General features: G+C 44.2%; 2 protein-coding genes and 1 long non-coding RNA gene across 3 annotated transcripts in view; 1 reads left to right on the forward strand and 2 right to left on the reverse strand.

The window, feature by feature from the left end:
• The first annotated feature begins 8,663 nt into the window (after nt 1-8,663).
• Nucleotides 8,664-9,492, forward strand: LOC141409465 (uncharacterized). The gene is made up of 2 exons (XR_012430361.1): nt 8,664-8,841; nt 9,158-9,492. It is a non-coding gene; the product is annotated as an uncharacterized lncRNA (long non-coding RNA).
• Nucleotides 9,493-10,064: 572 nt separating this feature from the next.
• On the reverse strand, nt 10,065-13,122 carry TIMM8A (translocase of inner mitochondrial membrane 8A). The gene is made up of 2 exons (XM_005594144.5): nt 12,931-13,122; nt 10,065-11,070 (listed from the first exon to the last, which is right to left on the reverse strand). Exons 1-2 carry the CDS (start codon nt 13,060-13,062, stop codon nt 10,909-10,911), a joined length of 294 nt encoding a protein of 97 aa, XP_005594201.1. The 5' UTR covers nt 13,063-13,122; the 3' UTR covers nt 10,065-10,908.
• Nucleotides 13,123-13,859: 737 nt separating this feature from the next.
• Nucleotides 13,860-24,518, reverse strand: part of BTK (Bruton tyrosine kinase) — a 37,284-nt gene continuing 26,625 nt past the window's right edge. The window contains exons 10-19 of the mRNA XM_005594143.4: nt 24,050-24,104; nt 23,379-23,458; nt 23,072-23,199; nt 22,266-22,340; nt 21,553-21,724; nt 20,817-21,033; nt 19,403-19,467; nt 18,633-18,751; nt 17,956-18,113; nt 13,860-14,364 (exon numbers count right to left, since the gene is read on the reverse strand). Coding sequence (XP_005594200.1) covers nt 14,293-14,364; nt 17,956-18,113; nt 18,633-18,751; nt 19,403-19,467; nt 20,817-21,033; nt 21,553-21,724; nt 22,266-22,340; nt 23,072-23,199; nt 23,379-23,458; nt 24,050-24,104 — 1,141 coding nt within the window. The 3' untranslated portion in view covers nt 13,860-14,292. The remainder of the gene's footprint in view (nt 14,365-17,955; nt 18,114-18,632; nt 18,752-19,402; nt 19,468-20,816; nt 21,034-21,552; nt 21,725-22,265; nt 22,341-23,071; nt 23,200-23,378; nt 23,459-24,049; nt 24,105-24,518) is intronic.

A 24,518-nucleotide genomic window follows, 5' to 3' on the forward strand; every position in this document is an offset into this window, starting at 1 on the left:
AAATGCAAGGTAGACATTGAAGAATCTCTAGAGATGAGAATCACAAGGTAGACATGGACTACATAATTATGCTACACTAAGGCGTTTAGATTTTATTTTGAAGGTGATGGGGAACCTTTCTATCTATATATGAATCTTGGCATATTTGGCAGAATATCCGTTTTTTTTGCCAGTTTCTTAAAAGAAGACTTTCTTGAAATGGACTGTAGCCGGGGCGAGGAGAAGGATACATCTTACATGTGCATATGTATTCTGGATGGGTATGAGAATCTTGATCAGATTAATGGCTCATGGTTCTCAAGTTTTTGTTTGTTTGTTTGTTTATGAGACACACTCTCACTCTGTAGCCCAGGCTGGAGTGCGGTGGCACGATCTCGGCTCACTGCAAGCTCCGCCTCCCGGGTGCACTCCAATCTTCTGCCTCAGCCTCCCTAGTAGCTGCGACTACAGGCGCCCCCTACCACGCCGGGCTAATTTTCTTGTATTTTTAGTAGAGACGGGGTTTCACCGTGTGTTAGCCAAGATGGTCTCGATCTCCTGACCTTGTGATCCGCCCGCTTCGGCCTCCCAAAGTGCTGGGATTACAGTCGTGAGCCACCGCACCCGGCGGTTCTCAACTTTTTATGGTGAACTCTGCCCCACAAATAAAAGGTGCTTGGCATGCTTTGTAGAAAAGAGAGAGTAACTTATTTCCTTTCACACATGTCAGGAAGAAGATGTAATGTAATATGGATAAAGAACAGATTGTTTATGGTGAGTCTTGAGGGGTCGTCCTCTTTTGTTTCCTCTTACTCCTCATATTCAGAACCTAGTCTGCCTGTCTTGGAATTACATTTCTACCTTAGAAATCGACTAAGTCTCTACTCTAGTTTTTTCCTTTTTGACTTTGGCACTCACTCATGTGATTGTAATCTTCTGGAATTAGGTGCTTAAAATATTTGAGAGGTTCCCCATCACCTTCAAAATAAAATCTAAACTCTTTAGCATGGCATAACTATGTAGTCCATGTCTACCTTGTGGTCTTCATTTCTAGAGATTCTTCAATGTCCACCTTGCATTTAAATTGCACCAGATTACTAGAACTTCCCCCAAATTCTATATATTAGACCTAAGCTTGTGATTTTTATTTTTATTTTTTATTTTTTGAGACAGAGTATCGCTCTTGTCACCCAGGCTGGACTGCAATAGGGTGATCTCGGCTTTGCAATTCCGCCTCCCATGTTCAAGCAATTATCCTGCCTTAGACTCGCGAGTAGCTAGGATTACAAGCATGCGCCACCACTCCCGGCTAATTATTTGTATTTTTAGTAAAGTCGGGGTTTCACCATGTTGGCCAGGCTGGTCTCGAACTCCTGACCTCAAATGATCCTCCCACCTCAGCCTCCCAAAGTGCTGGGATTACAGACATGAGCCACTGTGCCCAGCCAAGCTTCTGACTTTTTTTTTTTTTTAGGGGATGTTTATTTATTTATTTAGAGACAGAGTTTCTCTTTTGTCATCCAGGTTGGAGTGCAATGGCATGATCTCAGCTCACTGCAACCTCCCCGTCCCGGGCACAAGCAGTTCTCCTGCTTCAGCCTCTCGAGTAGCTGGGATTACAGGCATGGGCTACCATGCCCAACTAATTTTGTATTTTTAGTAGAGATGGGGTTTCACCATGTTGGTCAGGCTGGTCTCGAACTCCTGATCTCGAGTTATCTTCCAGCCTCGGCCTCCCAAAGTGGTGGGACTATAGCCGTAAGCCACCACGCCCAGCCTGGAAGGGATATTTACAGATAGAGTGACAAGTTCCAGAATGCACTGAACCCATTAACTTCTACAATGGATTTCCCTTTCAGTCTCAAAACACTTCCGGAGGTTGGAAATTTCTTTATTGATTTTTTTCTGAAATGAAATCAATTAACATCCATTATAAAAACTTTAAAACCACAGTAGTGTAAAAATAGGATATTTAGGAACTCCTTTGCACTCCCCTCATTTAGTTCTACCCCACGGAATTAACAATTGTTAATATGTTCTTGTTTATCCTTTCAGAACTCCATTTATTGGTGAGAATGGTGTCATATAAAACTTCTTAGCTAGACTCAGGAGGCTGAGGCAGCAGAACCGCTTGAACCTGGGAGGCGGAGGCTGCAGCGAGCTGAGACCACGCCACTGCCCTCCAGCCTGGGAGACAGAGCAAGACTCGGTCTCAGAAAAAAAAAAAAAAAAGAAAAGAAAAAGAAAAAGAAAAGAAGTCTCAGCCAGGCACAATGGCTCATGCTTGTAATCACAGCACTTCTGGAGGCCAAGGTGGGAAGAAGATCCCCCGAGGGCAGGAGTTGGAGACCAGCCTTGGCAACCCAGAGAGACCTCCCCCCCATCTCTTACGTTTTTCTTATGCTTTCTCTTGGACATTTCTTTATTACATTTCTTCCTCTTCTTACAAAACCATTGACTTATCTGTTTATGTGTCATGCCAAATTCAAATGAGAGTGATAAACTCTCTTGTATCCTGGGGCACCTGTTTAACTTCAACTTTGCCCAGAGAGTGTCCATGAGGGATTTGCTGACTAATCTTTTCTTGGGATATTGTTTCTCATTTTCCCTTTCCTTTTTTATTTTCCTGTTCATCTTCCAGCTCCTTTTCATTTTCCTCTTCTTTTTCTCACTCTCTCTTTCCACCTGCTTCTCCTCCTCCTTCTCTCCATTTCTGCTTTCCCTTTTGTTCATCTTCACTGTAATTTCCATTTGATTGTTCTGGATTTTGATCACAAGTCATAGCTGGTTGTTTCTGTATAACGAGATCCCAACTTTTCAATTTTGTGAAGTTACCACCACCTTCCAGCCCTTGCTGATTTAGATCCATGATTGTTTTGCTTTGGGTCTTCTCTCTTAGAGGCTCTGTTTGATTTTTAGAAATAAAAAAATTCTCAGCGCCAGATGATTTTACCTCAGAAAAGTCACAATTGTAGGAACTGTCTTGGCCAGTCTGAAAGTATCCAAGCTTCTGATTTTAATGAAAATATTTCCTGGCTGGGCTCGGTGGCTCATGCCTGTAATCCCAGCACTTTGGGAGGCTGAGGTGGGCAGATCATAAGGTCAGGAGTTTGAGACCAGCCTGGCCAATATGGTGAAACCCCATCTCTACTAAAAATACAAAAAGTAGCTGAGTGTGGTGGCACGCACGTGTAGTCCCAGCTACTTGGGAGGCTGAGGCAGGAGAATCGCATGAACCCGGGAGGCACAGGTTGCAGTGAGCCGAGATCACATCACTGCACTCCAGCCTGGGTGACAGAGCGAGACACCGTCTCAAGAAAAAAAAAATTTGAATGAGTTTGCTTCCACTAAAGCCAAGAAAGTAGAATTTAATAAATTCTAGTTTTGGTGTAAATAACATGTTTTAAACTTAATTGCTGTGACTTGTAATTTATCTTTTTCAATATTTTTTCAACTCCTTTAATGTTCCAGGAAAAATTTAATTATTCAAGAATACATAAAAACCTGTATATGGAACCTGTATTTTGCCTTTTGCCTCAGGCTTCAATATGGTTCAGTATGGCACTGTTACTGGTCCTGTCTTTATTAAAAATATTGATATTTTGTTCATCATGGACATTTGCATTAATTTGATTTTTTATATATTTCATTAAAACATCATTCCTCAGGCTGCGTGCGGTGGCTCACGCCTGTAATCCCAGCACTTTGGGAGGCCGATGTGGGCGGACCACGAGGTCAGGAGATCGAGACCATCCTGGCCAACAAGGTGAAACCCCGTCTCTACTTAAAAATTCAAAAAAATTAGCCGGGCGTGGTGGTGGGCACCTGTAGTCCCAGCTACACGGGAGGCTGAGGTAGAATGGCATGAACCCGGGAGGCAGAGCTTGCAGTGAGCTGAGAAGGTGCCACTGCACCCCAGCCTGGGTGACAGCAAGACTTGTCACAAAAACAAACAAAAAATCATTCCTCTCGATAACTGAATTTTTTGGTACCCCCTTAAATTTTGCACATGAAGCAAGTGTCTCACTCACCCTACCCTATTCTCAGCCCTGCTCGAGGTCCTTAGATGTAAATAATCTATTTGATATGCCAGTGTTGTGTGGGAAGTGCAATTCTTTTTTTAAAAAAAGAGCTTCCTTTCGGCCAGAACTGCCATCTTCCAGTACTTTGCCAAAATGACGAACACAAAGGGTAAGAGAGGCACCCGATAGATGTTCTCTAGGCCTTTTAGAAAACGGCTGAGGCGGGAGGATCACTTGAGGTCGAGTTCAAGACCAGCCTGGCCAACATGGCAAAACCCCATCTCTACTAAAAATGCAAAAATTAGCTGGGCGTGGTGGCAGACGCCTGTAATCCCATCTACTCGGCAGGCTGAGGCAGGAGAATCACTTGAACCCAGGAGGTAGAGGTTGCAGTGAGCCAAGATCACGCCACTGCACTCCAGCCTGGGCAACAGAGCAAGACTCTGTCTTAAAAAAAAAAAAAAAGAAAATATGGAGTTGTTCCTTTGGCCATGTACACGTGAATCTATAAGAAAGGCGATATTATTAGCCGGGCGTGGTGGCATGTGCCTGTAGTCCCAGCTACTCAGGAGGTTGAGGCAGGAGAATCACTTGAACCTGGGAGGTGAAAGTTGCAGTGAGCCGAGATCTCACCACTGCACTCCAGCCTCGGCAACAGGGCGAGACTTCATCTCAAAATATATATATATATATATGTATTTTTTTCTATATGTATATAGAAAAATATATGTTCATTATGGACTATATATATTTCTATATATATATTCTATATACATATAAAAATATATATATACACATATAGAGACATCAAGGGAATGCATACTATTCAAAAAGGAATGTCCCATAAGTGTTACCATGGCAAAACTGTGTCTACAATGTTAACCAGCATGCTGTCGGCATTGTTGTAAACAAAGAAGCGAAGGGCAAGATTCTTGCCAAGAGAATTAATGTGCGGATTGAGTACATTAAGCGCTCTAAGAGCCAAGATAGCTTCCTGAAACACATGAGGGAAAATGATCAGAAAAAGAAGGAAGCCAAAAAGAGAGGTACCAGGGTTCAACTCAAGTGCCAGGCTGCTCCACCCAGAGAAGCGTACTTTGTGAGAACCAATGGAAAGGAGTCTGGGCTGCTGGAACCCATCCCCTATGAATTCAAGCATAATAGGTGCAAAAACATAAAAGACCTCTGCACTGTAAAAATGTTTCTCTTCATTAAGTAGACGTGTGCTGTCCTCTCCCCCAAACAAATATTTAAAACAAAATTTAAAAGTGTCCTAATTCATTGTATAATGTCTTTACTATTCAAATTTAATGTATTTCTTGTTGAAAGATGTGAGGTGGCTTATTATGTAACAAATTACTCAATTGGCTAGAAATGGTCAGATATTATTTATGAAATACTTGTACTTGTTGGAAGATAGTCAGGCTGGGCATGGTAGCCCATGCCTGTAATCCTGGGAGACGGAGGTTGCAGTGAGCCGAGATCACGCCATTGCACTCCAGTCTGGGCGACAAGAGCAAAACTCCATCTCAAAAAAAAAAAAAAAAAAAAAAAAAAAAAAAGTCCATTCAAATCATCATGGAAGAAATAATTTACAAAATTTAAAAAAAGAAAAGAATCTATTTGAGACTAGGGGATATCTGAAAGTATTGTAGTTGAATATATAGGTTTTTTATTCTTAAAAGTGGTTTCTATCACACGTCCCCACTTTTTAGTACAGAGTTTATAGTGCTGAAATGGAGAGAAATTTTATTTTTTAAAATAATACGTATTTTTTCTGAATACGTAATTCATTCACATGATTCAAAACTCAAAAGGTATAAAGAAAAAATATATGGCAAAAAGTCTCCCACCCCTACTCTCCAACCACCCAGTTCTTTTCCCTAGAGGCAATCAATGTTAACAATATCCTTTAAGAGTTAATTAATGCTTATTCAAGCAAATATGTGTTTTAATCCCCCCCCTTTTTACACAAATGGTAGTCTTTAATCTTGCTTTTTCAATTTAACAATATGTATTGGAGCTCACTCCATATCGGTTTATAAAGAAGTTTGTGATGGTTAATACCGAGTGTCAACTTGATTGGATTGAAAGATACAAAGTATTGATCCTGGGTGTGTCTGTGTAGGTGTTGCCAAAGCGAATTAACATTTGAGCAGTGGGCTGCTATTCCTTGAAAATGGCAAGTGAGTCATGGCAGTAGTTGGGAAAAGTACATACTACATGGGAATGACTGCACTCCAGCCTTGGAAACAGAGCAAGACCTCATCTTAAAAAAAAAAAAAAAAAAGGTATTGCAATGGGGAAAAATTGGTTTTTAAGAAAAGGACCATCGATTGTTTTCCATTATCCCATGTAAAGATTATTTTACATGGAGTTCATTGATTTGTTAACTTTAGAATTCAAATTCCTTATGGAGTTTATTGTAAATAAAGAGCAAGTTTTTGCTTGATTTCCTTCTATTATCCCTAATGATCGTACACAGACTCACTTTCAGAGTGTGCTTGGTAAAACCTGGAAGCTTGAAGACGAGCCTTAGGCATCACTGGCGGTGCAGGTGGGTGACAACACAACAGTAGGCAGGCTTCCAGATACCCACCAACAGAGCAGCTTGGCTTTTCTGCTTTACATATCAGGCTTCTAAGTAAGATTTCATTTCATGAAAAGGGTCTGCTAATCCAATTATTTTGTTTTACAACTGTTTTGAATTTTCTACCTTGAATATTTGAAATGAGGACTTTGAATGTCATCAGGGCTAACAGTATCACCTATCAAGGTTCTGAAAATGCATTTTGAGATTGACAAAACAAACAAAAGCCCAAATTGTTGCTCTGGGGCTTATTAACCTCAGACAGGGGATTTGTTACACCTTTTCTTTTCTATTGTCTTTGTGCCCAGTAGTGTCAAAACACATAATTGGTGCTCAAGTATACTGTATGAATCTGACAGACCTTTCTCATGATATATATTCGCTGAGCAAGCAATACTGTAAAGCAAAGACATTTAAGTTTGTGTGCACATGTAATGAGAACACTTTAACACTAAATGAGGCCAGGCGCGGTGGCTCACGCCTGTAATCCCAGCACTTTGGGAGGTCGAGGCAGGTGGATCATGAGGTCAGGAGATCGAGACCATCCTGGCCAACATGGTGAAATCCCGTCTCTACTAAAAATACAAAAACTAAGCTGGGCACAGTGGCCTGTAATCCCAGCACTTTGGGAGGCTGAGGCGGGTGGATCACCTAAGGGCAGGAGGTCAAGACCAGCCTGGTCAACATGGTGAAATCCTGTCTTTACTAAAAATACACAAATTAACTGGGCGTGGTGGTGGGCGCCTGTAATCTCAGCTACTTGGGAGGCTGAGGCAGGAGAATTGCTTGAACCTGGGAGGTGGAGGTTGCAGTGAGCCGAGATCACGCCACTGCACTCCAGCCTGGGTGACAGAGCGAGACTCTGTCTCAAAAAAACAAAAAACAAACAAAAAAAACCCCCAAAATTAGCTGGGTGTGGTGGCGTGTGCCTATAATCCCAGCTACTCAGGAGGTTGAGGCCAGGAGGCAGAGATTGCAGTGAGCCGAGATCATGCCACTGGCTTGGAGCAGAGCGAGACTCCATCTCAAAAAAAAAACGAAGAGGGAATAATATAGTAATAAATAACATAATACATATAATAATAAGGAAAAGACTAAAGAACCATTCCTATGACTTGAGGTTTTAAGAACACTTTTTTTTTTTATTTTTGAGGCAAGGTCTCACTGTCACCCAGGCTGGAGTGCAGTAGCGTGATCATGGGTCACTGCAGCCTCGACCTCCACAGGCTCGGGTGATCCTCTCACCTCAGCCTCCCATGTATCTGGGACTACAGGTATGTGCCATCATGCCCAGCTAGTTTTTGCATTTTTTGTAGAGATGGGGTTTTGACATGTTGCCTAGGCTCGTCTCAAACTCCTGGGCTCGAGCAATCCTCCCACCTCAGCCTCCCAAAGTGCTGGGGTTATACATGTGAGCCACCGTGCCCAGCCTCACATTAAAATTTTGTAGGAAAAAAGTCAACAGGGACATATAGATAAAAGGTATATGCATTTTAAAGTCTCATTTTCCTGGATTTCTAAATGCCATTATACTTACTACTACTGCTACTGTTACAACTTCTTCACCATGTGATGTTGCCCAAAGAGCAGCCAGACCCTCCTAAAATTAAGTTATATTACATCACTCACCCGTTAAAAATCCCTCAAATGGCTCCCCATCTTGCTTAGTAAAAGCCCAAAGTCCTTGCCATGGTCTACAAAGCCCCACATAATCAGTGAACACACACTCCTTGCCGTGATCCATTGCATGCATTTTTCTCCAACCTTATTTCTTTTTTTTTTGAGACAGAGTCTCACTCTCTCACCCAGGCTGCAGTGCAGTGGGCCATCTCGGCTCACTGCAATCTCTGCTTCCTGCGTTCAAGCGGTTCTCCTGCCTCAGCTTCCCAAGTAGCTGGGATTACAGGTGCCTGCCATCACGCCTGGCTAATTTTTATATTTTTTGCAGAGACAGGGTTTCACCATGTTGGCCAGGCTGGTCTTGAACTCCTGACCTCAGGTGATCCATCCACCTTGGCCTCCCAAAGTGCTGGGATTACAGGCATGAGCCCACCACACCCGGTCTCTCCAACCTTATTTCTTACCATTTTCTTTAATTTACTTTACCTCAGCCATAATGACCTCTTGACTGTTCTCCATGGCATCATGCATGCAGTTCCTACCTTGAGGCCTTTCGGACTTACTGTTAACTCCTGCCTGCAATGTTCTTCTCTCAGACACCCACAAGGTTTGGTTGCTTAGTTCATCCAGGTCTCTGTTTTTTTTTTTTTTTTTTTTTTGAGACGGAGTCTTGCTGTGCCCCAGGCTGGAGTGCAGTGGCGCGCGATCTCGGCTCACTGCAAGCTCCGCCCCGCCGGTTTCACGCCATTCTCCTGCCTCAGCCTCCCAAGTAGCTGGGACTACAGGCGCCCGCCACCTCACCCGGCTAATTTTCTTGTATTTTTAGTAGAGACGGGGTTTCACCGGGTTAGCCAGGATGGTCTCGATCTCCTGACCTCGTGATCCGCCCATCTCGGCCTCCCAAAGTGCTGGGATTACAGGCTTGAGCCACCGCGCCCGGCCCTAGGTCTCTGTTGAAATGCCACCTTCCCAAGGAGGCCATCTCAAACCATCTTATATAAAATAATCACACTCCATAAATATTCCCTAACACCCTTACTCTGCTTTTTTTCTCCATGGCACTTATTACAATGACATATTTATGTTTATTGTCTACCTCCCCTAACTAGACCACAAGCTCCTCAAGGGCAGGGACTTTGCTTCTCTGCACTGCTGAAATCCTGTCACTAAAAACAATGGCACAGAATATGAATTTAAATGTTTAACTGTATTTTCATCATGATTTTAAAAAATTTCCAGCAGGGCACGGTGGCTCACACCTGTAATCCTAGCACTTTGGGAGGCCAAGGTGGGCAGATCATGAGGTCAGGAGTTCGAGACCAGCCTGACCAACAAGGTGAGAGCCCATCTCTACTAAAAGTACAAAAATTAGTCCGCCACTGCACTCCAGCCTGGGTGACAGAGCGAGACTCCGTCTCAAAAAAAAAAAAAAAAAAAATTTCCTTGTAGTACCTTTATGGGGAAAATCTAACAGGAACTTGAAGCTTTTAGAGATGTTCATTTCCCCAGATTTCATGGATTTGCACTAGAGGCTCCCAACAAGTAGGTCCATTTTAGGTCTATACTCTAGTCTACAAGGATTTGAAATAATAAGAGGAGAATCCAGTCAATACAACCTCTACTGTACTCAGGGACTTGACTGCCAGCACAGAACTGCTTCCCTTCCCATGTTATCTCAAGGTTCTCTTTTCTCTCAAAAAGGTCAGGAACCCCTGGAATACTGTGCTGTACCTTACACAGAGCAGGTACCCAGACTGACTGACTATATTTTAGCCTTGGAATCAATCAGCCCATGCTAAATCTCTCCGGGTTGCAGATAATAACTGCAATAGAATGCCTTCTCAATCACAGAGTTGAATCTTATATAGCTTTTATTTCAGTGATCAAAAAAATGCAATAAATGGAATCTACACTAATTAACATTAGGCATGCACCTCTACCTGAAACTGCTGTTAGCTTCTGATTGGCCTAAATCTTTATAACTTATTTAGGCACATCACTGAATTTTTTGTACCCTGATATACAGGGTAAGTTAACTTCTTCCTTGTGGCAGTCTAGTAATAAGAATTATGTTCACTGGCTAGATTCCTTTATAAGTAAAGGCCTCTAGACTCTTAGGCTACCTATCCTACCTTGAGACTATACTTAATATGGATATTTAAGCAAATCATCATATAGGAAAGGGAGATCATCAAGAAAACTGAAGTGTACTGTATAAACACTCTTATAGATCTTTTTCTCCAACACTGATAATCAAACACTAGATAAGGACACCAAATTATTCTTCCCCCACTTCTGCCCTTTCTGATAAACACAAGGATCTTCCCTGAAATCAGAAATGACTCCACACAAATGAGAGATTTTTACGTATGTGGTCCCACTATCAAAATTATAGGAAGCAGTTAATGGGGCTTTGAGAAAAGCATAGTCCCATGTACAGTAATATGCATCTAAATAGAGTTTTCCATTCACCTGTCAATTATTTTCACAAGATTAGCATTAAAAAATACAAGCAAACATATGACCCTCAAGCTTCACACACAAAAAAATTGGTCTTTGTTCATTCTCAGATGACAGGATGTCCCAAGAGTAACAAAAGATGGGAGCCAATCCTCTCATAGCCGTTTCTTCAATCATCCCATCAACAGCTCTTCATTTCTTGAACTACCTTCCTTTTCCAAAGAGGTAATGCTGAGATCAGTCAGAAAGGCTTTCTGAGAAAACTGGCTTGGATTTCTGGGTCTGTTCCAGTCGATTCAAGATGAACTGGCTTGTATCAATGAAGCGCTCAACGCAGTTCACAAAACAGGCCTCAGCCCGACTGTCCAACTTTGGCCCAGGCTTGTCCATGCACTTCTCCTGCTCAGGACAAGATACAGAATCACAAAGGGAACTTGGAAAAAAAAAAAAAGACGGTTGGGGGCAGGGGTCCCTTTCTTGTTGCTTAGAGAAAAAAAACTACCTAAAAATAGTATTTGATATGTTAATAATAGTTCACATTTGGCAGCTGACCAAGTATATAGCAATGTTCTCTAGCCTTACATTAAATTCTTACAACAATCCTATGGAATAGATACTATTATAAATCCTTGTTTTACAAAGAGGGAAACTGCGGCACAGAGATACTTTGCCCAAAGTCACAGGGCCAGAAAATGGCAGAGCTGGGATATTCCAGAGCAAGAAAATGGCAAAATACAAGTGAAGTAACCTTTCGATGAATTTGGTTGTAACTCCACAATGCTGTTTGCACTAAATGCCTTTAAGTTAACTACAGAATAAAAGGGTGAAAGGATAAATCATTACAGCAAGATACCCTAAAACTTACCAAAGAAGAAAAAAATCTATGACTTGAGATTCTATAACCTTGTCTACTTAAGCTAGAGATTCTTGAATCCTGTTACGATGAATGGAAAATTGTATGAATTTTCCTAAAGGGTTCATAGCTTACAGGTTTTTTACCTTTCTTTTTTTTTTTTTTTCTTTTTTGAAACAGAGTCTGGCTCTGTCACCCAGGCTGGAGTGCAGTGGCATGATCTCACTGTAACCTCCGCCAGGTTCAAGCCATTCTCGTGCCTCAGCTTCCTGAGTAGCTAGGATTACAGGCGGGTGCCACCCCGCCCAACTAATTTTTTCTATTTTTAGTAGAGACAGGGCTTTGCCATGTTGCCCAGACTGGTCTCGAACTCCTGACTTCAAATGATCCACCCACCTCCCAAAGTGCTGGCATGAGCCACCACGCCTGGCACCTTACAGATTCTTGCAATAGTACTTAACCACACGCCCTCCTGTCCCCAAAGTAACCAATCACAGATATTTTTTAAAAAGAATCAAAAGTACTCTGGTCCAAGGCAGACCAGAGTTAAGTAAGCATCTGGTAGGTGTCATAATCCGGCAATACCATAAGTTTATGGGAAAGGGCCTGTGGAAACCAATGACTGTATATAGTTCAAGTTAAGTGGTTCAAAAATTTCGTTCATTATTCTCTGCCATGTACACAAGCCTCAGACTCTCTAATTCCAAGGAAAATTATCCTTGGCCTCTGAATTCGGTGAATTGTGTACATTAAGGGAGAGCTGTCCTTGGCAAGCAGAACACGTTGTCAAGCTGCAAATGCCTTCCACCCTTTTGCCAAAGTCCCCTCACAGGGCAGGCTCAATTCCTTAACCTTCAGACCCGAAACGGCTTGGTATTACACAACAATCCAACAAGAAAGCAAATAAGTATGTACGTTGGAAAAGATTACACCACTTTTATAGTTAGTGGGCTGGAGCCACTCATTTCTCAGCGGAGAGGGTTAGAACTAGGTAATGAAGGTAAATCCCGAGAAGTCCAGGAATAGCAGATTCACTGATTCACTGACTCTCTGGGATTCGGGCTGCCAAAAATAAAATCCCAGTACTGGGGACTCCAATCAGTCTTGGTGACCAGCACTAGGCAGCTTCAACCTCGGGTGCCTGAAAGTGCTGGGTGTCCAGTGGCATAAGTCTTCTTTGATACCCAGTCCTCTGCACCAACAAAGCCGAGGTCCGGAATGACAGTCCCCAGAGAACCGGAGTCACCCTTCTCCCATCCGGCTAGGCCACAGGAACCTGAGAAAATCAAGGGGTGCTGCCAGGTGCCCACCCCCTCCCCGAATCCCCGACGTTGTCGCGAGTCCCGCGGTACAAGGACAGAGGGAAAGTAGGTACACTGTTCAGGTCCCAGCCCCAGGCTCCTCACCCAACAAAGTTCAGTCATCTGGTGCACCAGCTGCTGGAAGCGCTGCTTTTGAGTTTCTACCTCGATGAAATGCTGCAACTGCGGGTCCACTGCACCCAAACCCGCCGCGGAGGAAGAAGAGGAGGAATCCATCCCAGGGTGACCAGGCTTGCAGAGACGAACTCCGTACCAACTCGCCGACCTTCACGTGTCTCCGCGACGGAACCGGAACCACAGCTCGCCGCCTCTGGGACCGCCCCCGTGAGTGCACTGCGTCGGCGCAAGGCAGGCGCCCAACTCCACCCCGCCGCCTCACAAGCCTTGGCGCGGGTGCTTAGTTCCCGGAGTCGGCGGGTCCCACTCCTGCAGCCCGCAATCCCGTAACCCCGCAACCCCGCAACCCTCTGGTTGCGCCCAGCCTTGCGCCTTGAGATCGCAGGGCTTAATAAACCCAGAGCCGAGGTGCCGTTGAGATGTTATTCCAAAAAGAAAACAAAGGAGAAAAGGAATTTACTTCAGACCACGTGGTCCATTCCGTGCTGGCCCAACAGCTCCGCCCCTGTCCATTTCCAAATTGGCCCGCGTTTTCTGAGCTACCAGAGTTGTGCGCTGACCGAACAGCTGGGTCGGTTATTTGGCTATCCTGGGCCACTGGCTTTCGTTTTTTGATGAAGTTTTCCTCTCCCGACGTAGGGAAATGAGACTCTGGCAGTTTGTGCCCAACTTTCAGATTCATTCAAATAACATTGCATGCCTGCTGTAACAGGCATTGTTTTGGCATAATGCATCTCTGATTCAGAGGCAGGAGTTAACAAGAGGGCTTAAACCCGGAGGATCCTGTCGAGTTCTCAGTGTAGGAATATGCCAAACTAATGCCACACAGCAGCTTTCTGGAATACTGAGATAGGGTGCTTCAGGGAGGCTGTATGATTAATAGAGATACCAAAGACTTTCAAGCTTTCTAGTAATTTTATTTTATCAAAACACCCTCCCCTCCCATCTTTATGACACCATTTCATTCTTGCCAAATTCTGCCCACCCACCCCCATACCCCCAAGCTCTACCAAATGCCTACTCAAAGAGCTGTTGGACCCCTTTGTGCGACTATTTACATCTTCCCTTCTAAAAAATGTTTTCATCGCAAATTCAGTCTGTCTTAATTCTCTCGGGAAATTTCAGGCACAATAATTTCTTGGCCTTTGCTCAGAAGCCACTGTCCCAGGGAATCAAAGAAGAGGGGCATTCCCAGATGTAGAGAGGGGCCTTTTTGCATTCAGTGGGAGCACAAAGGCTCCAGGGCTCCTAAGCTTGGGATTTCCTCTGAGAAAGTTAAATTGGGGCTTGTGGAGAAGAGAAGTAGAACCAAGAAGCTTATTGGCGAGCTCAGGATTCTTCATCCATGACATCTAGAATATTGCTCAGAAGAATTTTGAAAGTGGGACGTTCATCTGCTTTCTAAAACCAAAGAAAAAGTAAAGTGAGAGTGGCTAGAATCCAGAATTCAAGGGAAATGCAATGAGTAAGCAGCAAATGTTTATTAAATACATGCTGTATGCCCAGTAGCATGCCCTGTCGATCACAAAAGGAAAAAAAAAAGAAAAGAAAAGAAATAGCAGCTGTCCATAAAGTATTTGTGCACTTTTCATCTTTAGTAACTCAGGTTATTAGTGTGATAAGAACAATTTGCAAATTAAACTGACAATCACATTGATCAAAATTGAGGGCAAGTTCATTATGTAACTGTACACAACACATTCTTATTTTGGATCCTCAAGTGAAAAATGGCTACCAAAAAAGTTCAAGTGGTTGGCAGAACAGAAATCTCATGTGATAATTTTTAATTTTCAGTGATTAATATTTCAAAACCAGGCCGGGCGCGGGGGCTCACGCCTGTAATCCCAGCACTTTGGGAGGCAGAGGTGGGTGGATCACGAGGTCAGGAGTTCAAGACCAGCCTGACCAACATGATGAAACCCCGTCTCTACTAAAAATACAAAAATTAGCCAGGCATGGTGGTGCACGCCTGTAATCCCAGCTACTTGGGAGGCTAAGGCATGGGAATCACTTGAACCTGGGAGACGGAGGTTGCAGTGAGCCGAGATCAGGCCTCTGAACTCCAGCCTGGGCGATAGAACAAGACCCTGTCTCAAAAAAAAAAAAAAAAAAAAATTCAAAACCACAGGCCGTATCACTGAGCAGGGATTCTGAGTACCTGGGACCTTGTGTTACCACTGTCTGGTAACAAAACGACTAAGGGTTTTTTGTTTTGTTTTGTTTTTGTTATCACTCTCTGGTAACACAAAGACTAAGGGTCTTTTTTTTTTTTTTTTTTTTTTTGATAGAGTCTCACCCTGTTGTCCAGGCTGCAGTGCAGTGGTGCGAGCTCAGCTCATTGCCACCTCCCGGGTTCAAGCGATTCTCCTGCCTCAGCCTCCCAGGTAGCTGGGATTACAGGCGCACGCCACCATGCCTGGCTAAGTTTTGTGTTTTTAGTAGAGACGGGGTTTCACCATGTTGGCCAGGCTGGTCTTGAACTCCTGACCTCAGGTGATTCACCTGCCTCAGCCTCCCAAAGTGTTGGGATTACAGGCGTGAGCCACCGCACCCAGCCTAAGACTAGGTTCTTTTTGATGGCCATAGCCCATAAGCCCCCAAGGTATTTAGTATTTAGTGGTTTAGGGAACATTCATGCCAGAATGCTCTCAATCTGTCAGAACCAATGGTCATCAATTTCTTGATTCCTTAATTCAGTGATTCTTAAACTTAGCTGAGTATCAGAATTTCCTGGGAAGTTTAAAAAGAGATTTCTGAGTTCCACTCCAGGCACACCTAACGAGAATTTCTGGAGAAAAGTCCCAGTAATCTGCTTTTTTTTTTTTTTGGTGATGGAGTCTCGCTCTGTCACCCAGGCTAGAATGCAGTGGCAGGATCTTGGCTCACTGCAACCTCCGCCTCCCAGGTTCAAGTGATTCTCCTGCCTCAGCCTCCTGAGTAGCTGGGATTACAGGCGCACACCACCACTCCTGGTTAACAGGGTTTCACCATGTTGGCCAGAATGGTCTCGATCTCCTGACCACGTGATCCGCTCACGTTGGCCTCCCAAACTGCTGGGATTACAGGCATGAGCCACCGTGCCCAGCCAGTAATCTGCATTTTTAAGAGTTCTTTAGGGTTTCTGATATACATCCAATTTTGACCACTCCTCTAAACAGGCTGTGGATAAAATACCTGTCTGAAATCATTTTTAATTAGCAGAGTAAGAAGGTCCTGGTTGGGAGGGAGCATAGCCAATCACCCTTAATCCTGCATCACACAGGAGAAAGAAGGAGTCCTCCCATTCTGCACCCTTTCTCTGTGATCTGTCATTTGTTCGAGGGAAACGAGCCATGCTCGGATCCAGATACCCACTTTTCACCTCACCAAGAGGGCTCCAGATTCACATATGCACTTGTTAGACACTCTGAAGAGTTGAGCATTTATTTCCTACTAGAAATTTGGGTTGCCAAGGATCTACTGAAAAGTTGAGAAGGCATCTTGGGAAGAACTCGAGGTAAGAGGAGCAAAGCAGTTTAATAGTAGTAGGACAGATTTCCTTATTTCCAAAATACCACACCTACCCACATACCCCACAATGCACCATATTAAAAAGCAAAAACAAAACGAAGCAAACAAAAAAACCCCACTACCTATTTTAGTTCTCTTTCAAGCAGTAGGGTTTTTTAAAAAAATCTCATTTAGCTGGGTGCAGTGGCTCACGCCTGTAATCCCAGTATTTTGGGAGGCAGAGGTGGGCAGATCACGAGATCAGGAGATCAAGACCATCCTGGCTAACATGGTGAAACCCCGTTTCTACTAAAAATACAAAAAATTAGCCGGGCATGGTGGCGGGCACCTGCAGTCCCAGCTACTTGGGAGGCTGAGGCAGGAGAATGGCATGAACCTGGGAGGCGGAGCTTGCAGTGAGCCGAGATCGGGCCACTGCACTCCAGCCTGGGCGACAGAGCGAGACTCCGTCTCAAAAAAAAAAAAAAAAAAAAATTCTCATTTAGGACCTCAGCCAGAAACAGTAGGCAGCTAATAAAGTAGAAGAAAGGGCCAATGACACACAAAGGAATGAACAAACTTTCATGACTTTTCTTTTGTAATGCCCATTCACTTGTCTGAGTGCCTCTGGCTGCCTGTTTATGCTAGATGACATGGCCCCACAACACCCCACTCCCTAAAGCTGAGTTGGCATTGGAGTGTACTAATGACACTCTAGTGAGAATTGGAGTGGGCCTGGGAAAGCCTCTGGCCATCGGATGATCGAGGTGCAGGCCAAGGTCAGAGAATGTGTGCAAGGTCTGGCATGGTGGTTCACGCCTCTAATCTCAGCACTTTGGGAGGCCGAGGTGGGCGGACCACTTGAGGCCAGGAGTTTGAGATCAGCCTGGCCAACTTGGTGAAATGCCATCTCTACTAAAAATATAAAATTGGCTGGGCGCGGTGGCTCACGTCTGTAATCCCAGCACTTTGGGAGGCTGAGGTGGGCAGATCACCTGAGGTCAGGAGTTCAAGACCAGCCTGGCCAACATGGTGAAACCCTGTCTCTACTAAAAATGCAAAAATTAACTAGGCGTGGTGGCATGTGCCTGTAGTCCCAGCTACTCGGGAGGCCGAGGCAGGATAATCGCTCGAACCCGGGAAGCAGAGGTTGCAGTGAGCCAAGATCGCGCCATTGCACTCCAGCCTGGGTGACAGCAAGACTGTGTCACAAAAAAAAAAAAAAAAAATTATCTGGGTGTGGTGGTGCACGCCTGTAATCCCAAGTACTTGGGAGGCTGAGACATGAGAACTGCTTGAATCTGGGAGGCGAAGGTTGCAGTGAGCCGAGATCGCGCCACTGTACTCCAACCTGGGTGAAAGAGCGAGACCTTGTCTCAAATTTTAAAAAAAAAAAAAAAAAGGAAAAAAAGAACGTGTGCAGCTATCAGTCTGTGGCTGAATGGCCAGCTAAATGGGCAAGTAGATTCAAGGAAATAATTTAAGAGGTCATAAAACACTTACCTCATGCCAACAACTGTACATGATGGTATATACCTTCTCTGAAGCCAGATGAGGCCTGTAGAGACGTAGGCCTTGGGCAATGTGTTCAGCAGTCTCACTGTTAGTAAATCTCTCATATGGCATCTTCCCCAGGGAGTAAATTTCCCACATCAAAACTCCTAGAAGACGAAAAAAAGTGTTAAATTAGTTTGCAGTCTTTTTGGATAGCAGGGGGTCCTAGTCTTCCTAGATCAACCTCAAAGATTAGAATCAGTTGGTTCCCCACTCTGTGCTTTTTACATTTTGCCCAAATTTCTGCTATAGTGCTGACCACACTAGATGGAGATCAGGGTCGTACTAGACTATTAACTCCTCTAGAAGAGAGACAGCATCTTATTTGTCTTTGTAGTTATAGGGTCTGGCAGAGTGCCTGGTACATAATCAGTATTCAGAAGCTGTCAAAAACTGAATGAATTGTTTTATTTAACATGGTTTAAGTTCTAAAAAGACAGAGATCATGTCCAGTTTAGTTTTTATCCTCAGAAACCCCTGGGGTGGCTGACACACAGTAAGCACTCCCCAAGGATTAGATGAATGAAAGCAAGAACAATCTCTCTGTGGAGGTTGCAAAGTGTGAATTTTCCCATTGCATTTCTTTTCCTTTGAGCTGTATAATCTATGTAATCTTATCCACTTACCAAAAGCCCAAATGTCAGATTTGCTGCTGAACTTGCTATACATCAGGACTTCCGGTGGGGACCACCGGACTGGAAATTTGGAGCCTACTGAGCTGGTGTATTCATCATCCAGGACATACCTGCAAGGGATCCAGGACTTGTTGTCATTAGGATTTGGAGAGCTTGGTATTTGCTTACGTTTTCTTGGCGCGGTCACAAGAGTGTTACAAACACACACTTACAGGCTTTCTCAAAAGTCTATCCTTCTCAACTAGTATCTTCTACAAATGTTACTTTTAACGAATTTCCTGTTTTTGTATCTGATTGAGCTTTCCTGATTGACAATATGGTTACAAGAAGGATGATGTGAAATAAGATCTAGTAGGTACTCCCTTCCTCTTCTCTATACTTTTCCTTTCTCTACTCTTCTCCTTCCCTTCCTTTTATCTGCAGTTGTCACTGGGAATTTGATTAAGAAAAAAGGAGGAATGGAATAAAGTCATCAGGATTAATAGATCGAGATAAGGTATTGGGGAAATAGCTAAAAAAAAAAAAGAGGAGGTAGAGATAAAGGGAGAAAGGGAGGAAAGGGATATGATGATAAAACAAAAGGATGAAAGAGGTGGCTTAAATAACTCAGAGGAAGAAAAAGAATAGAAAGATAGGCAGAAAACACTAGAATGAGAGAAAAAAAAAAAAGAAAAGGAGAGGATTAAAACTATAACACCTACCCATGTTTCATACTGTGCTATTTTTACTTCTGGAGGGAAAGATGAAAAAGGCACACTCACCTGGACAGGCCGAAATCAGATACTTTAACAACTCCTTGATCGTTTACCAAACAGTTTCGAGCTGCCTGTAGTGCAAACAGATACCAGTGAGACTCCGTCCCCAGCACAGAGGTTAAAGGCACAAAGCTTCTGCTGACCAGTAGAATGAAGGCAGGGAAGCCTCATCTCCTTCGACTACAGACACCTTCCCACCTAATAGGAATCTGTTGATGCCACCAAGAAATTTTGATTCATTTCCACCATGTGGAAAGCAACCTGCTGTGCAGTCCTAGGTAAAGCACTGAGGACATACAGAACGATTGCATTCTCATGGGCAATTCCATACCACCCCATTCCCTCACTGGTATGCTGAAAGAATTAAGGGAGAGGCTGAGTGCAGTGGCTCATGCCTGTAATCCCAACACTTTGGGAGGCCGAGGTGGGTGGATCACCTGAGGTCAGGAGTTCGAGACCAGTCTGGCCAACATGGCGATACCCCGCCTCTACTAAAAATACAAAAATTAGCTGGGCATGGTGGCGGGTGCCTGTGATCCCAACTACTCGGGAGGCTGAGGCTGGAGAATCACTTGAACCTGGGAGGCGGAGGTTGCAGTGAGCTGAGATGGCGCCACTGTACTACAGCCTGGGTGACAGAGCGAGACTCCATCTCGAAAAGAAAAAAAAAAAAGGAGAATGAGAAGTAAGTTTGTTTTGCTTTCTGCTTTTCTGCCAATGAGACTAGGACAATTTGAGCCTTGGCCTGACCGAAACAGGGACGCAAACTCTGATGCTTACAGGGGCCAGGCAAGTTAAGCAAGAGTGAAGTGAAGTGGATGGAGATTGCAGGAAATGGAGACTACACGCCTGGTCTAAAGGAAAGGAAGTGGTTTGTGAGAATGTGGACCTGGTATTTCCAGATGGTCTAGATTTTCAAGAGAAGCTGGAAATTCCAGGGTGTTTTTTTTTTTTTAAGTGAAATGTTTCTTTTTAAGGGTTTGCTAATTATTATATAACATTAAAAAAACAAACAAACAAAAACACATGTGGGCCAAATACATCCACAGGCCCAAGTATGTGACTCTGAAGGAACCAAATGATGACCCCATGACAGGAGCAGTCCCATTAGGAAGCACAGTCCCTTCTGTTCCAAATTCAGAATGGCCACTGAAAGACTCCACCATTTTCTTGTAGGTGGTAGAGGGTTGAGGGTGAGTGACTGCTCTGATTCTCACCATGGCAGACTTCATGGAGCTAAGGCTGGAGATATTTGATGGGCTCAGCATTGGGGCAGAGGCACGCCTAACTTACAGTATTTTCTAGATAAAATTGAAATGATGGCACCAGCAGCCCCCCCTCAACCATGTATGATATATCCTCCACTGCTACTTCCACCCCATCAGCCCTTGGTCCTAAGCCAATTCTTCTAAGGTCCCACCAGGTCTCGGTGAAGGAACTGCTTTGACTCCAGGTATTCCATGGCTTCACAGACATCCTTGCACATCTCCAGCAGCTGCTGAGTCTGGAAGCGGTGGCGCATCTCCCTCAGGTAGTTCAGGAGGCAGCCATTGGCCATGTATTCCGTGATGATGAAGATGGGGCGCTGCTTGGTGCAGACACCATACAACTGCACCAGCTTCTCATGGGAAAGATTCCTACAGGAAAGGCAAGGATCTAGTCTTCCCCTTTTGGCTCTGCATACTAGCAATAAAGGGGCTGTGGAGGAAGGGGTTGACCTAGTAGTAGAGCATCAGATAAGGAGTCATACCAGCAAGTTTATTTTCCTCTTTTCCACCCTAAATCCCAAAAGTGCTTAATATGTGGAAGTAAGCAGGGATTTGGAGCCCATCAATTGAAAAGGAAATGAGTCCAGGAATGAAAGAATGCTAAGGCTAAATTAGAATCTGTCTTTCTCTTGAAAGTTTAATTTTCTACATCTACCCCCAAATGCTACTGAGATGGTACACACCCATGATCACCACTATTCTCAACCAATATCTAAGTCACAAAAACCATTATCTTAGCAGTTAGGACTACCACCAGTTGAAGGTTAACTTCAATCCCTCGTCCCAAACCTCTCTCACTGTAAGTCATCTTTAAACCTCAGTGGATTGTTGTGTGAATTCCTAGACTCCAGCAAATAGATTGAGAGTTGAGTTTGGGCTATAACTCACATCATGACTTTGGCTTCTTCAATGAATTCATCTTCAGACATGGAGCCTTCTTTGATCATCTTGATGGCCACATCATACTGGCCTCTCCATTTCCCATACTTCACTACCCCAAATTGTCCAGTCCCCAGCTCCTTCAAGAAGGTCAGGTCCTTTGGATCAATTTCCCATGATCCTAACAACAAAGTCTTGGTGTGATTCTTTGGGGTCATGAATGTATAATTCTTACAATAGATAAGAATCCCTACTGGGGTAGAAATAGGAAAAGTAGTAAAAGGGAAATTTTTAGAAGTACTAATCTGTGTTTGCTTAAGTCAATCTCAGAGACGGGATTAACTGGTTAGAGGAATCTGGGAATTTTGGGTTCAAGGTGGCCATAAGGCAAGAAGATAGACTAAGCAACCTCCCCAGATCCTTTATGATTATGTTAGTGATGGTAGTTAATGAACTCAGGGATAGTACTGAAAATTTTTCCACAATTAAAAATAAAAGACAAAAACACCCAACACAACGACAAAGCCCTTTATGAATCTATGTTTTTGCAGTCCCAGTAGTAGCCACTAGAGGGAGAAAATCAGTGCTTGGATCTGTCTTGAGCGTCCTCGAGGCAGTTGTTGCAGAACAGGGTACCTCAAGGACACTCCCCAAGGCAAGGCCAGCAAAGGTAGTTTTTGCAACTGGCCAGTCCACCCTATCCCAGAGAAATAAGGAGTTACCATATCCCAGGCCTGCCGTGGAAGGTGCATTCTTGTTTTGTTGAGACACTGGATATTTGAGCCTGGATATGAGTCCTGAAACAGAGAGAGAGGTCATGCTGTTGGCATGGTGTAGGAGATGGGATGCCTCACACTTAAGTGCCTCCTCACTTAAAGCCTCACACTTCTGGTGTGTATCTTTCTAGTACATTTTGAATCCCAGAAGATCTCCGTGAACCCACATATTTCCAGAGGTTTCTCCTCTCACAAAATACTTTTCAGGGACAAAAAAGAGAAAATACTAATTGAAATACACCGCCTAACTGAATATATTCCCACCTCCCAGCTGAGGCTTAGCTCACATCCTACCTTCTTGATGAAGTTTTCCCCCATATCCATGCCCTCACTGATCTCTCAGTTTTTAGAATTTTTACAGTGCTTAGAAACTTTCTTCTGATGTTGTCTAACCTGTATGTTCTGAGGACAAGGACCTCAACTCAGAATGTTCCTGTGTTCTCCTCTAGAACTGAGGACATCGCTGAGTACACAGTAGGAACTCGATGAATACTTGCTGATGAATCAGCTGCCCGCCTCTTTTGTGTCTTCTCTTAACACTGAGCATCAGTCACCAAATAAAGAGTCAGTCCCTGTTGGGTGTAGGCCTGCCTCTGACCACCTCTTTACCAGCTTCTACCCAATATCACAGGTATTTCCTTTCACAGTGAATTCACACTGTCCTGTGAGGTGGATTCTTTCTCTTATCACCTTGTCTTACATTGCTTATCCTGGTGTCTGTAACCTCCTTCTCAGTTGCCCCTGGTACTCACCCGCAGAGTTGTGCTGATGGTAGTTAATGAGCTCAGGGATGGTGCTGAAAAGGTGCTTCTCAGCCAGGTAATACTGGCTTTGAGGTGTGGAACACACAACATAATGACGTATCACCCCTTGAGGGTCCCTGAAGAAGTGGATGCTTAGTCAGTAACTTGGGCACAAAGGTCAGCAGAACCCAGGAAGTGAAGTGAGATGAGTTTTGAGTTTCAGAGACAGAGGAAGTGGGACGGGCACACTATCAAGGAGCTGTTGGGAGGGTACCCCTGTTCTTTGTCCTCAGGGCCTTGGAATAGTAGCACTCACCCTGTGGATTTAGCAAACACAGACACTGTATATTTGCCAGCTTTGCTGGAGTCTCTGACAATGAAACCTCCTTCTTTCCCCTGAAACAACAAAAAAGAAGCTGTCTGTAGGAGGAAGTGGTGCTCACACCTGCATCCCACCTGCCCAAACTTGAGAGAGAAAATAGAACAACCCCTGATTTTACTGCCAAGTTCCACGCTTGAGCTACAGCCTCATTGCTTTTAATATTAAAAGGTGCAGGCCGGGCATGGTGGCTCACCCCTGTAATCCCAACACTTTGGGAGGCCGAGGCAGGTGGATCACGTGAGGTCAGGAGTTCAAGACCAGCCTGGCCAACATGGTGAAACCCCGTCTCTACTAAAAATACAAAAATTAGTTGGGTGTGGTGGCTTGTGCCTGTAATCCCAGCTACTCGGGAGGCTGAGGTAGGAGAATCACTTGAACCTGGGAGGCGGAGGTTGCAGTGAGCCCAGATCGCGCCACTGCACTCCATCCTGGGTGACTGACAGTCTGTCTCAGGAAAAAAAAAAAAAAAAAATGGTATAATTGGGACCCCAGACGATGGCAGCTTTGACACTGCCTTGTCCAAAGGTGGGGGGCAGAACAGGCCCTCAGTTCAAGATCCTCACTTATGCAAGGAGAATGCTGTGTGCTAGTGGTTCCACACTTACCTCTTGCTTTAGCAGTTGCTCAGCCTGACTCCGAGTCATGTGTTTGGAATACCACCTGTGAAGGGAGAGTGCTGCTTGAGTGGCTCCTGGTCATAAGCAGATTGGAGGTTACAGCACCCTCCAGGGCTTGTCCATGCCGGTGATTCAGTCAACTCACTCAAACCCTATTTACTGACCATCTGTCACGTGCATAGCACACTGTATTGCTTTCCCAAACCCAGGTTGGCATTGAAGATTCATGGAAATGGAGAGTAGCAGGCAAAGGCAGGCAGCAGGGAGTTGCAGGGAAGAGATCAGGGACTGGGGCACCTGAGAACAATCCACTTCCATGATTAGGGAGGAAAGAACAACAGTAGCAGTTTGACATTTTAATTCTTTCATGAAGTCATCAACTCCTTTTCCTTTGAGTGTGATTATTCTGAATTTGAGGGCATGGTGACCTCTCCAGCTCTCATAAGTGGAGGGTGTT

This window comes from Macaca fascicularis, chromosome X, assembly GCF_037993035.2.
Source record: "Macaca fascicularis isolate 582-1 chromosome X, T2T-MFA8v1.1".
Lineage (NCBI taxonomy): Eukaryota > Metazoa > Chordata > Mammalia > Primates > Cercopithecidae > Macaca > Macaca fascicularis.